The 13,774-nt window shown below is 47.1% G+C and overlaps 1 protein-coding gene across 1 annotated transcript in view; it reads left to right on the top strand.

Moving 5' to 3' along the window:
* Positions 1 to 13,774, top strand: part of LOC119381581 (kelch-like protein 41) — a 62,857-nt gene that overhangs the window by 10,252 nt on the left and 38,831 nt on the right. Inside the window, exons 3-5 of the mRNA XM_049412831.1 lie at positions 2,465 to 2,673; positions 8,616 to 8,959; positions 12,929 to 13,124. Coding sequence (XP_049268788.1) covers positions 2,465 to 2,673; positions 8,616 to 8,959; positions 12,929 to 13,124 — 749 coding nt within the window. The remainder of the gene's footprint in view (positions 1 to 2,464; positions 2,674 to 8,615; positions 8,960 to 12,928; positions 13,125 to 13,774) is intronic.

Genomic DNA, 13,774 nt, shown 5'->3' with positions numbered 1-13,774 from the left:
TTTTACTAGAATATGGTGACACATTCTTGACTTTCTCCAGATCGCCCTATTTAATGTTTACGGAACACAAGGTACGCGAAGGATATGCATATACTTGCTAATGAGTTCTAGTCGGTGGCCATTAATATTTTCTGTAGTACGTACCCACCGCCTCTGTTCAGGAATGGGCAAACGTTTGAAACCCGTCAAAGAATTGTGCACGCAGTTTTCAGCATTTCAGTGAACGAAACCTCTTTAAGACAACCGGAAGTTCACAAAATGTTAACAGAACACCAGAGCGTTGATGCTTGAAAAGACAAATCCGGTGTACGAAGGGCTGAGAGACGAACCATATACTTTATAAATTTATTTCTTGCAAGAATATTGCCAATTTCTTGTTTCCACACTCACTCCACACACTTCGGTAGCCTTCCACGAACATTCCAGAAGCAACATTCACGTCACGGTGAAACTGACGTCAATATAATCACTCCATTGGAGAGAACCTTGCCTAATCATCGCCTATTGATCGGCGAACTCGTTCACGTCTGTCCTGGAGTGATAGCGTAAACCCCGTGAGCCTATTGTTTGCGTCGAAAGCTTTCTTAACTTTTTTTTGTCCTAGAAACGTCCGAGATATTGCTGCGGCGGTGCTCGAATAAACTAGCACATGTTTGTTGTTACATTTTATCAAGGCAGCTTTGTGTCGCTGTGGTTGTTGTTGTTGTTGTTGTTGTTGTTGTTGTTGTTGTTGTTGTTGTTGTTGTTGTTGTTGTTGTTGTTGTTGTTGTTGTTGTTGTTGTTGTTGTTGTTGTTGTTGTTGTTGTTGTTGTTGTTGTTGTTGTTGTTGTTGTTGTTGTTGTTGTTCAGTGCATCTGGTTGGCCCAACACCCTTTATTACAACGCCTTACTTAGGGCCACAGCTATAGATTGATTCACAACACCTTGCAACTCCGAGTGAAGGCTTAGGACGTTCTTCAAAAGTTCGAATGGGTTGATGATTGTGATGACGATGGTAATCATCGTCCCGAAGAAAGTAATCCGCAGTCGCTCTGGTTGCATGGGTAGCGAATGTGGAGCGATCTGTGTGTAGTATTTTATCGGATTGATATGTACGCGAGCACTTCTTTTGTTTTTGCATTTCACCTGCGCGACGGTCGCTGACTGGAATCGAACACGCGATCTCTTCACAAGAGCAATTAAATAAAGACAGAGTCGGACGCACCTTTCTCTATATTGTTAAGCATTTTTGTAAAAGCCGTTAGATTTCCTTCAATGTAATTCCGAAAAAAAGCCCGCAGAAGGTGCGTTTCGGCACAACATCGAGGCCAATACCAATCGAACTGACACCACCCTGTTTAGTTCGCGCATTCGCGAATTAGTGCTTGCACGGGGCTTTCGAGGACATGATGCTGACGCTGCCATGATCGAGGTGATAGTTCGATATCAGTGTGAGCGTATGAGCTTGCGCAGGAGAGGGCAAATTGGAGATCATTGGAAGGTACTTTCGTCCTGCAGCGAGCATGAGAGAGGCTGACCATGATAATGACGAACCCTATAGAAAGTAATCCACGGTCGCTCTGGTTGCATGGGTGGCTATTGTGGAGCGGTCTGCGCGTCTTGCCGGTCGCAGCATTGCGAAGCGTGCGGCAGATGGGAAACCTTCCATACATCACGTATCCCAGTAATGTATCGTGTATTGTATAAAGCCACTGCTGTACCATAAAAAAATTGTTAAAATCATTGTATGGAGAATTGAGACAATGTTGACGTTACGGCGGCGGATTGCCAGCACTATTCAACAATATCCATCACTTAGCCAGCATTTGCCACTACTAACGAGTGCTGGTAGTACGTAGATGAACACGGTAGTTGAAGCCACGGGACTGAGGGAGATCAATAACGTATGCTGTCGGGCTAGTTGATGCATAGCTGGTAAGAAAATCGTTGGCGCAAAACAAGAACGAGGACGAAGAAGTAACACGGACAAGTGCACTTGTCCGTGTTACTTCTTCGTCCTCGTTTTGCGCCAACGATTTTCTAACCAACTGAGGGAGATGCTTTGCCATATTGTCCTACCGTCGAGATCGGCCCATACTTAAATAATTGTTGGGGTTTTCCATCCCAAAACCACGATATGATTATGAGGGACACCGTAGCGGAGGGCTCCGGAAACTTTGACATCCATCTCATGTTCTTTAACGTGCTCCTAAATCTAAGTACACAGGCCTCAAGCATGTCGACTTCATTGAAATGCGGCTCGGTCAGGACCGAACCCGCGACCTTCGGGTCGGCACTCGAGCACCACAACCACTACACCACCGTGGCGGGTGATCAGCCCATACGTGTCAGAAATCGTACGCCGTGTATCCCGTCACAGAACGTAGATGTAAGCAGCCAGAAAAGACAACGTCTCGCTGTACGCTTCTATTGTTGCACGCTCATCCATCGCTTCTGCACACTGAAACCCTGACGGTGAATGCAGATCTGGCAGCGCAGCGAGGAGTTCCCGGACACGCCCGCATGGCTCATGTATGATCTCCTCTCGTCGCCGGAGCTGAATGTTGAGCGCGAAGAGAACGTGCTTCACGCCATAGCAAAATGGTGGACGTCAGGCTCATCAGCCGCAGCGCCCGACGCCAACGTGTTGCTGCAGCTGCTTCAGTGTGTGCGCATTGGCCGATGCGGCAAAGAGTGAGTTGGCCTTATCGCTTCGCGACACCTAATCAATTGATAATTTACTTGATCCGGTTCAGTATAAACAAGCGTCGTTATATATATATGCGTGGTATGAACTCTTCATTCATTCATTCATTCATTCATTCATTCATTCATTCATTCATTCATTCATTCATTCATTCATTCATTCATTCATTTCACAATATTACGAGTCTTAGAGTTGCAAACGGACAGCATGCACGTAGTACACGCAACGTGCGCCCGTCTCAAGCAAAAGCAGAGAAAGAAAAGAGCGCTTGGTGAAAGCCTACGCATTGAAAGTGAGTTCTGCGGAATCCCGCAGTGTGACGAAAGGGTAATTATCCCTTTCATAACCCTTCTGCCACCGTGCGGAATTCCCTGGAACTCGTTTGCAACATTCCGTGTCCATGTGCTTCGAGTTGTCTAATTCGCCCTCGCGCTGCGAATATCTAGCGTACCCGGAAAGGCGTTGGTCCTGGGTTCGATCCCCGGACCAGGACGAACTTTTCTTCAACTAGAAGCTTTCCTTTCTCAAAAATCCTTATGGATTTCCTTGTGGCTTCGTGCTGCAAACAGGTGGTTGTCAATTATTCCTTTCATAAAGCCTATGCAGCGTTCACCGCCTTCATTTAAACGGTTAAAGTAGTAGTAATAACAATAGTAAGCTTGCCCTTTCTTTAGTTACCTATGCAGTTTCTTCTTGGTACCTTATGATGTCAACGGAGTAACGCATGAACGTCACGTGACAAAGATCACTTGAAATCATCTTCCTCGTGCACGAACCGATCGGCACGCACCATGGCTGTATGGAAATGTCATTTCCATGCAGCCTTTGCCGTGCCGTGTTGGCCCGCCTGCTCTTCTCTGAAGCCTTGTTTGCATCGCATGCGTAATCGAAAGGGTTTGACCTCGTTTGGCGTGTTTTCTACTGCACGTACGCCCGATACGACCCGCAGGGTAGACGCAAATGCTGATAAGCGGAAGGTAACGTTTTTTTCAAGATAAAGGCACTTACATAGAGTGCGTGCCTTCTACATATGCAGGCAGTAGGATGGATGATTACTTTCTTTTTCTTCAGGTAGTTTTCTGAAGTTTACAGAATGCGGCCTTGTAAGCTCGTATTCGTGCATCAACATGTGTATATATGTAATTATTTGGCGACGTTATTCTCCGCGCCTCCACCACCATCAATGCTGCAGATTAAAACGACCTCTTGACAGCCATACTTTGCTCGCATGAAGGTAGATACGTGGCCTCCGAGATGGGCTCCGGATGCGCTGCGAGCAGCCGGAGCCAATCTCGGATGCCGCGCTAGATGTATCGTTGTACCTATGTATACCATCATCGATCATGAAGTACAGTTGTCCGTTGTACCGCTACCTGGTTTATCTACAGTAACTTATAGCGCGACAAGACAATAGAAAAACGACAGGACACAGAACCATTGTTTACTATTTAACCATAAATATAAACGTATTTCTGTGGCAGCTAAAGTGAGAGCTCGGTATTGTTTCGAGTGATTCAGACTGGATGCTCAGAATCACAAGATTGAGAAACAGGCGACACGAGAGCAAGCTCCTAACTTTCAGGTGCAACTTGGCAATCACGATGTACAATGAACTAGCCCAAGTGTGCCTTGTTAAAATAATAAAAAAATACATTCAAAACGAGGATACCTAAACAAGCATCGATAATCAAAACGATCTCGTCAAGCCATGTTTATACGCTCTAACCACTAAGCCACATGCGTCCTTTTTTTTCTCCGGTGCAGCATTTAACATAACGAGTAAGAACATACTCGCTAACTTTCGAGCTTAGCATCGTGGCTTAGGGGTTAATGGCCGTGAGAAAGCAGTACCACTCCAAGGTTTTTTTTTTTTCTTTTTTTTGCAAGCTTGGAGTGCTTCGATGACACGTTTAAAAATGGTTGAGTAAACCTGGGAGAATACTGCCAGCACACATGGTTCTCCTATTACGTTAAGGAAATGTCTAGAAATTGTATTACGCCATTCTGAGGCAACTCTTCGGTTAACTCTATAACCCTCTTCCGTTTATTTAAATTGCAAATTGTTTGCTCACTAAGACAAGTGGGGATTCAAATTCGTCAGCACTACAAAAAAAATCAAGTAGTCGTCCGCGTAACGAAATACCTTGGTAAATTAAATTACCTAAGGTGCCCTCCTTGTGCCTGTGAGCCTTACGGAGATATAAATCGCTAAAGATTCGAGCAACCTTGGCTTTCCAAATTTCTGCTTTCTGCACAAAAATGCCTCCGCAACCAACCAGCGTCGACTTCAAATACTTTGAAAGTATTTCTAGAAGAGACCCCGTAGAAACACCACGTTTATCTGTGAAAACCGTTTCCCGCAGTTGTCCATTAATACAGTCCAACACACTTTTACAGCCCATCATGCGGCAGGGAGTCATAAAGGTCATCAATGCCCATACTAGAAACGTTACATCCGTCTGGATTCCCCTCTGTCAGAAACTGAAGTAAAGCCTGGGAATTACGCATACGAAGAGGATTTGAGAACTAACTTTAGTGATGTCGAGCAGTTCTGCAGGTAGCTAGCTGCATCAAAATACAGACAGTCAAATACAACGAGAGCGGTTTTCTTCCGGAACTAAATAGTTATACAGCGCGGCAGGCTTAAAACGTTGACAGCTTTTAGGTGAGGCTTAAAGCAGAATTTTGGACCTAAGGCTAGGGTTTGACTCATCTAAGACAACTTGATTGTCTACTTGACTGACGCTCACGAAGTTTAACCATCCGCAAGAATTCCGAGTGTTGGTCAGGTGTTCTCAACCAGTCGGCGCACAGGGGCTTCTGGCGATGTCCAAGAGAAGTTAAGCAACAGACCTTGAAGCACTCCTGGTAGAACCTAACTTGCCGCCAGGATTACGCTGAAAGAATAGAAATCCGGATGTCCGGTGGATGGTTGCAGAAAGCCGAACACAAGCTGCTGAACTTCAACAGGACACACTCCATTACTAGAAAACCAAGACATCATCCTATCACGGAGCAAGTGTACAGAGCAATTATTGAAGCCAAAGAAGCAGTATTGATAGCTTCGACGTGACTTCATGAACGCACAACATAGCTTCAACATGACGGCTTAGATGACGTCAGGGCAGTATAAACGTAACTTAAAAGAACTAGCGGTGTGCTAATATTCGAGTTTCGAATTCGAATCAAATACTACCTATAGAATAATTCGATTCGACTTTCGAATAGGTAGGATTCGAACACTGACCACTCGTTCAGAAACTCCGTTCTATCAAAAGCTCCCATCGTTTCGGCGCGCAATCAAAACGCTGCTCTGAGCGGGCGCCCGAAGATTTTCGGGCCCAGAGCACCCATGGCGATGGAGCACAAAAACGTGACCGTTGTCAGATGAGCCGTATTGCACGGTTATAGGAAAAACATGTTTGATGCCTCTGTCATAGGAATCGGTATAACACGAAAGTAAAACGTCTCTTCACAGACGTAGTTGAGCGTTTGTTGTGGATTGTTTCGCCCCGAGAGCGAAGGAATGAATGCTATAGCAACAAGTTGTAATGTTACGCGAAGAACGGCAAGCAGCTCGAAACTTGTAACGCGCTGCTCAAGCAGAAAGAACGCACGGAACGAACATACACAGGATGCGCGCGAACTGTCACAGCTCGACAGTTAAAGCGCGCTGGTCAAACACAAAGGAGGACTCACGAAACGAACGCACAAGTATACGCAGGATGAGCGCGAACTGTCACAGTTGTAACTTATTTGTTGGTGAGCAGCGCACTCCTTTCGCAAAAGCGGCCGCTGCAGTGAGCGAAGCGACCTTCATGCTTTCTGTAACTTCAGCGCAAACTTGCGGTGACAGCGCAAGACGTACAAGATAAGCGCGCGCGCAGGAGCGACCGCGCCCTGTAGAGGCGCCCGCTCATCTCAACGCGTGAGGCGGCGCGCGCCGTTCCGCCGTTCGAGCCCTTGGCGCCATCTCGCTAGTGATAACGAAAACACGCTGATGTACCGCGATCTCTGAGTACAGCCACCGGCAAATGGTGTATACAAATATAGCACGCCGTTAGTATGTCGAAGAACGTACCGTCTGTGGCGGAGTCGTTTCGCGCTGCGCGCTGGGGATCGAGGGGTCGTAAGTTCGACTCCCGGTGACGGAACTTTCTCTTCTAGTTTTTTCTTTGCCATACGTTAGTTTTTATATTTTAGAACGTCACATCTGTGACGGAAATGCGTCAGTGGAGCCGTGGTGGATCCCGGCATAAAAAACTTTCGTGTTAAAAGAAAACTATCTACCGTACCACCCTCTGTTACCCAGTAGCAGGCTAAAGTGGCGCTGCTGACTAGAATGGTGGTTCTTCTATCAACATGGTTGCACGCCCATAAAAGCTGGAAAAAGAAAAAGACTCCCGAACAAGCGCGCAACAAGGCTGTCACTACGCCGTAGCTTCCTTGATTTTTTTTTTTTGTCTTTCCGTAACTTCCGGTGCACGCTTCGATACTATTCGATAGTTGATTCGATATTCGATATTTCCGGCCACTATTCGGCACTGTTCCATTCGAATTCGATTCGAGATGAAATTTCACTGTTCGCACACCCCTAAAAGGAACTTGTTGTTAGTTGGTCACTTGTCATATTGAAGAATTCGGCGCAACTTTGCATTCACTCGAAAAACACTCACATTCACACACCCCACACACTGTGTGTGTGGGGTGTGTTAGTGGAAGCGTGTGTGAATATATGGGTGGTGTTTTTCGAGTGAATGCCAAGTTGCGCCGAATTCTTCGCTATAATCAGGCGGCGATTAACCTGATTCAGTGTGATAACGACATCGCTGGAACGTCACTGCGCCTCTGTGCATGAATAACGAAGGAACCAGCATGCGATGAACTGACAACGCTAACGTGACATCACAACATTCGCCTCCCACCATGTTGGTGCTCCAACGTGATCCTTTCAAAGACGTCAGTGCAAGCTATCTTGTTCAGATAAGTATGGTAACACGGAAAATGGCTTTAAGTACTAGAAAGGAAGCTTAGAACGAAAGTAGAAAGCTCGAAGCTGAGCTGTTTTGTACGAATAAGCTGGCGCGCAGACAGACACAAGAGATTAGAACACCAGAAATGCCGACTAACTGAAACTGCGTGCTGCCGAAATCGACATAGACTTATCTGCGCATGCGCAGACATGCATCGCTACCTGTCAAACCGGCGCGCGTGGGGGTGTAGGCTAGAGATAACTAGTCGGGCATTTCATTTCTTTCTATGCAGGTTCATCGACGGCTGGCTCACGCCTGCGCTACAACTAACCTCTAAAAAGAAATGAAATGCCTGATATAGTTCTCTCGCGTAGACCCACTCGTGTGCCGGAGTGACAGGTACCGATGCACGCCTGCGCATGCGCGCATAAGTTTTCCACCACAGCGCTCTCTTTCAGTAGTTAGTCGGCGTTTGCTTTGTTCTCTTCTCTTCTGTTCGTGTCTGCACGTCAACTTCATTTATCATGTTTCTGGTTTGGAATGTGTTTGCAGTCTTCAAATGTTATACGCATAAACTTCAGCAATCACCGTTTGGTGGTTTCTGCGGTATTCTTTATCTGGTATTTCGTTAAATGAAATAGCCACGGTGGCCAAGTGGTTATGGTGCTCGACGAAATGTGGCCGTGACCGGGATTCGATCCCGTCACGGCCGGGATCGAATCCCGGCTGTGACGGCCACATTTCCATGGAGGCCGATCTCTTGAGGTCCGTGTACTTAAATTTAAGTGCACGTTAAAGAACACCAGGTGATGGAAACTTCCGGAGCCCTCCACTACTGCGTCCCTCATAACCACATCATGGTTTTGGGGCGTAGAACACCAACAATTATTATTAACCGTCAAACGAGTAAGTTTTGTGGAAGCAGGGCTAATCGCTCGGCCTCAACTTTTGCTCAGGGCCTTGGACCAGTTTGCCACTCGGTGGCCTTTGCTGGTCGACGGAGCCCAGTACCAGGCGGCGATCGTGCAGGCCTTGAGAATAGGTCCCTGCATGTGCACGCCCAACAAGCTGCTGCGCGCACTGACTGAACCAGAAAACCCACCACAGCCGGCTCCTCCAGCAAACATGGCTCCGAATCCGGCGGTGGCAGCCGGCATGGCTGTCAACGAGGCCGGCAACCCAGTAATCGCTCAAATGGCTTTTTTCAATGCACCTGTGATGTTCGGACAGCCAAACCCGCTAATAAACCCGGCAGCAATGGCTGTACCAGCCGCGGAGCAAGAGCCCGAACCAGAATACGGTGAGCTTTCAATATATCGATGCGTGGGGTTTTGCTCGGTACATGCGTCACTGCAAGGGGAATTGGCCTATCGTGCATTGTTCCGCAACTGCCCGGAACCCTCGCCTACTCTAGTTAGTAACGTTTACGAAATACGCAGAGTCTTCACATGCATCGGGTACCCATATATTCTTGAGATGTGGTGCGGTGTGTATTGTTTATTTATTTCTAATGCGTGAAGGTGCTTTCGCTATGTCTCCAAGGAAAAGCACGACCGCTGCAGCGAGCAATGCGACCTTCGTGCTGTCGATCACATAATCGCAAGCCGAGCGGCGAGACCGCTCGCTTTGAGATACCAGCCGACATATCAAAGGTGACATATCGAGTGGCGTGCCCGCTTGCGCGCCGCGATTGCAGTGCTCCCTAATAACAGTCGAGTGCGACATGAACGTTATCGCGCGAACGTCTGTTGGCCTAGCGTCCCAGGGGCCTAGCGGCACGTTTCGGAGCAGTGAAAATCAAGATCACGCATTCTTCTCTCCCTTCTTGGTTTTTCCATGCTACAACAATCGCCCCTACGACGAACTATATACCCTTTCTATTTTAAGCTCTCCATTCGTTGCGATCAAGTGTAGGTTTCTCGTCGGCTCTTACCTCCGCGGAGGATAACAAAATTGCTGGGAAAGATCTGGTAAAGCTGGTGCTTGGCATTGCTTCGTTCGAATGGCTTGTCTCTTGCTCAGACGGGAGTGATCGCACCTTAAGGAAGAGCAAAAAGAGTGTGAATCTTGCATGATACCTCCCTCTCCTCGTGGGACGCGGCGCTGTTGTAGTTATTGGTCGGCGCGCGCGCGATAATCTTCAAATCGCGCTCGACTGTGCATGTAAAAACGACCATAGCATTTGGCCGGGTGTGTTGCTGCTTAAAACGCGACAGGGCAGCAACGATGGTGGTGGCTGTGCGATGATACACCTGTTGCTTGATAACTGCTGCGTCTGCTTGTCGCTGTCATGAACTTCGGCAAGGAAAGCATATCGTTTGTACGCGGAACGTTAGGGAGCGCTGCAATCGCGGCGCGCCAGCGGGCATGTCACGCGGTACACTTCTGTATTTCGTGGGCATCTGCAGTAAGCAGAACAACACTAATACTTCGTGGATAGAAAGTTGGCAACTCTAATCATAGTTTTCCAAACGTTTTGCCGAGCTTCGTTGCTTCAAAAGTAGGTTAACTAATCTTGCCTAATTAAGCAAAACACAAATATAGTGTCGCCTGCTCCTTTCAGTAGTCAGCAGCATGCATTTGGTCGCGTCGTCATTGAGTGCATCGGCTAATTTTAGAACACTGGCTAGCGTTAACTGGCAGGGGCGTAGGCAGAAATTTTTTTCGGGGGGAGAGGGGGGGCCACCTCCATGATCAGAAGTGGGGGCAGGCAGATGTGGTCGGGTGTCATTTTTTGCTGTGTATGCTTTGGCACAAAAAAAACTCGGCAGATCCCACGTACCGTGGCAATCTATGTTATGCGAAGCATGAGCGGGATGGTGACTGTGGCGTAATTTTTCTCATTGAGCGAAACGTTACGGAATGACGCTAGAGAAATATGGAAGTAGTATACGCACACTCATATGTTGAAGAGTAGCATATGTTGTTTTGAGTTGCGTAACGATGGCAATAGCAACATGGGTGTTACCAACACCAGGCGCGGTAAGCTGATATGTAGTGCTTATCTTCAATACTGGATAGCGCGAATCCGAACAGGACAAAGAAGGAACACAGATGCGCAGGAGAGGCGTTACTCGCAACCAAGCTTCATTCAGCATAGTTTCCCTAGATATATGCACAGCAAAGTGGCACGGGCAGGCGCACTGCACGTATGTTACAATCACAGTTACAGTTGTTATGATTATACTTGTCCGTTATGACAGACAATGCACGCACGTTGCACGAACCCGTGTGCATGTGTGGAAGGCGTTCTTGACAGTTCTTGAACAAGGTCATCATCACCGTGATCAGTGAGCACCAGCAGCTGGACTGCAGTTGTTAATCGGATCTCTCTGTGATCGCGGCTATGAAGAGTCTTAGTGAAGTGCGAGTTTCTATATAGTGCAGCTGGTGGAAATCCTGGATGCCTCTTACGTTGAATTGATATATGATGCCTCCTGTTGTGGACGTGGCAGCGAGGTCTTTTGATGCCCTGTCCACATCCAATCAGTCTTTCACGCACTATAGGGAGCAAGCGGAACATGATTGGCGGAACATGGGAGAGGCCTTTGCCCTGCAGTGGGCGTAGACAGGCTGATGATGATGATGATGATGAAGGGAGCAAGCGTTGTTGGGTCTTGATAAATCGATGTTGAAGTCACCGGTAATGATGAGAGGCCTGGTTCTCTCGGCAAATTTATTGTAAGAAGCATTGACGCCGGTTTTCGCGTAATCTACATGGTCCACGTTGCGGACATGGACGAGGGGATGGTAGCTGAGCGTCTTCCAGGGGTGTTCTGTCTTCCTCGCTTTCCTTGCGTCCGCCGCGGTGGTGTAGCGGTTAAGGTGCTCGGCTGCTGACCCGAAGGTCGCGGGTTCGATGCCGGCCGCGGTGGTCGCATTTTGATGGAGGCAAAATGATAGATGCCCGTGTTCTGTGTGACATCGGTACACACAGAACACGGGCACCATGGAGTTAAATAATACTCCATGGTCAAAATTTCCGGAGCCCTTCGCTACGTCGTCTTTCATAATCATATCGTGGTTTTGGGACATAAAACCCCAACAATTATTATTATCACTTTCCTTGCGTGTCAATGTGCCTGTTCGCGGTTACTGTGTTGGTTGAGACTCTGTATCACCTGTGGCACATACCCGCATAATATCGACTCTGGTTAACGGGTATGTGCCACACGGAACTGAGAGAAAGGGTTTCATGACGTACGCGACAGGTATTTTGCGTTATACATGTCATGACTAGTGAATCCCCTGTTATGCCAATTTTGGTATATTACAAGTTATGGAGACGACCAGAAGAGCGCCCAGACGTAGGCGGCTAGATAGATAGATAGATAGATAGATAGATAGATAGATAGATAGATAGATAGACAGATAGATAGATAGATAGATAGATAGATAGATAGATAGATAGATAGATAGATAGATAGATAGATAGATAGATAGATAGATAGATAGATAGATAGATAGATAGATAGATAGATAGATAGATAGATAGATAGATAGATAGATAGATAGATAGATAGATAGATAGATAGATAGATAGATAGATAGATAGATAGATAGATAGATAGATAGATAGATAGATAGATAGATAGATAGATAGATAGATAGATAGATAGATAGATAGATAGATAGATAGATAGATAGATAGATAGATAGATAGATAGATAGATAGATAGATAGATAGATGCGTGCAAAGTGCCTGAAGTTCGCTAAGAAATGCTTCGCATTAAAAAAAATTCGGGGGGGGGGGGGGGCAGCGTTAAGAAAAGCCTACAGCGGCGGCGTTGACCCGACGAATGGAAAGAATAAAAATTAGTATCCCAGAAGGAATCGAACCCAAGCATTCTGCGTGGCTGTAAGGTATTCTACCACAGAGCCACGCCAGGTCTTGAAGCTGCTTTGGAAAAACACCATGTGCAAGCGTAATGTCTATGCAACGCGAATTGTGGTTGTGATCCTGGCTATCTAATTTTACAAGAAAGCAACAAGAGCACCATAAAGTGCACTTAGTTTCGATAATAGTGACGTATGTACCTTAACCTGAGTGCTGACATTACGTCACATATAAGTTACCCTTTGAACGCCAGTGTTGTCGACGTGCCTGCTAAGCCCACGATGTGCACACATCTACTACACTTACAAAAACACGTCGATCCACCTCGTAACGCTTGACTGAAATCCATAAAATACAGCATAGAAGTACTCACTTACTGCTTCGCATGAAACTGATTCCCACAACGCGTGGGATCTGCCAATGTTCTTTCAGTGCCCATGGATCTGAGGCAGGCGAGCTGTGAGCAGTGCGGCCTTACGAACCCCGAGCGCTGGCTGCCACGGTTGCCGAGTGAGTTGATCGTCGTGTTCGGCGGCTGGAGTAACGGCCAGCCCCGAGCCACCATTGAGACGTACGACCCGCGTGTCAACCGGTGGTTTCAGCACAAGGACGCAGACTTTACTGCAAGGTGCGTCCGGGATCGCTCAACATTGACTGCAATGAACAATGTCACTCAATGGAGGTGGTTGACCAGTGAAGCTGCGACGCACACACACACACGCACACACCATACACCATACATAGTTGACCAAAGACGGAATTTGTCAACATGGTGAAATTCCGCGATATCCGGAATGGCACCCTCCGCCTTTTTGTTGCCACACCGCGCAAACAACCGAGACAAAGACGAAAGGAAGGAGGAGGAACAAGTCGCTGACGGCGTGCTCAGACGGCATCCGCCGTCCCTCCCGGCCGGAGCGATCTTTGAAAGGGGGGTAGCTTCGGAAACCTTCCTTTCCTCTTCTCTCTACGTCCGAGTTTTCGCACACGGACGATACCACGGAAGCCTGGATTTTAACACATATAGAGCTTCGCAAAAAAAAAAAAGACACGCAGGCCAGATACATCAAATTGGGCGATTGAGCGTCATCAACGAGCACATGTCTTACCTTAAAGGGACACTAAAGAGAAACAATGAATTGATTTAGATTGATAAAATGTGCTCGGAGAACTCTTGTGTAGTTTATTTCACCACCATAGGTTAATTATTAGAGGAGAAAACCAAGTTCAAAGTTTCATTTTTAAATTTCGCGCCGAACTTTGTAATTCGTGACGTAA

This window comes from Rhipicephalus sanguineus, chromosome 2, assembly GCF_013339695.2.
Source record: "Rhipicephalus sanguineus isolate Rsan-2018 chromosome 2, BIME_Rsan_1.4, whole genome shotgun sequence".
Lineage (NCBI taxonomy): Eukaryota > Metazoa > Arthropoda > Arachnida > Ixodida > Ixodidae > Rhipicephalus > Rhipicephalus sanguineus.
Note: the sequence above shows the minus strand (reverse complement) of the source record. Positions and strands in the feature narration are given on the sequence as shown.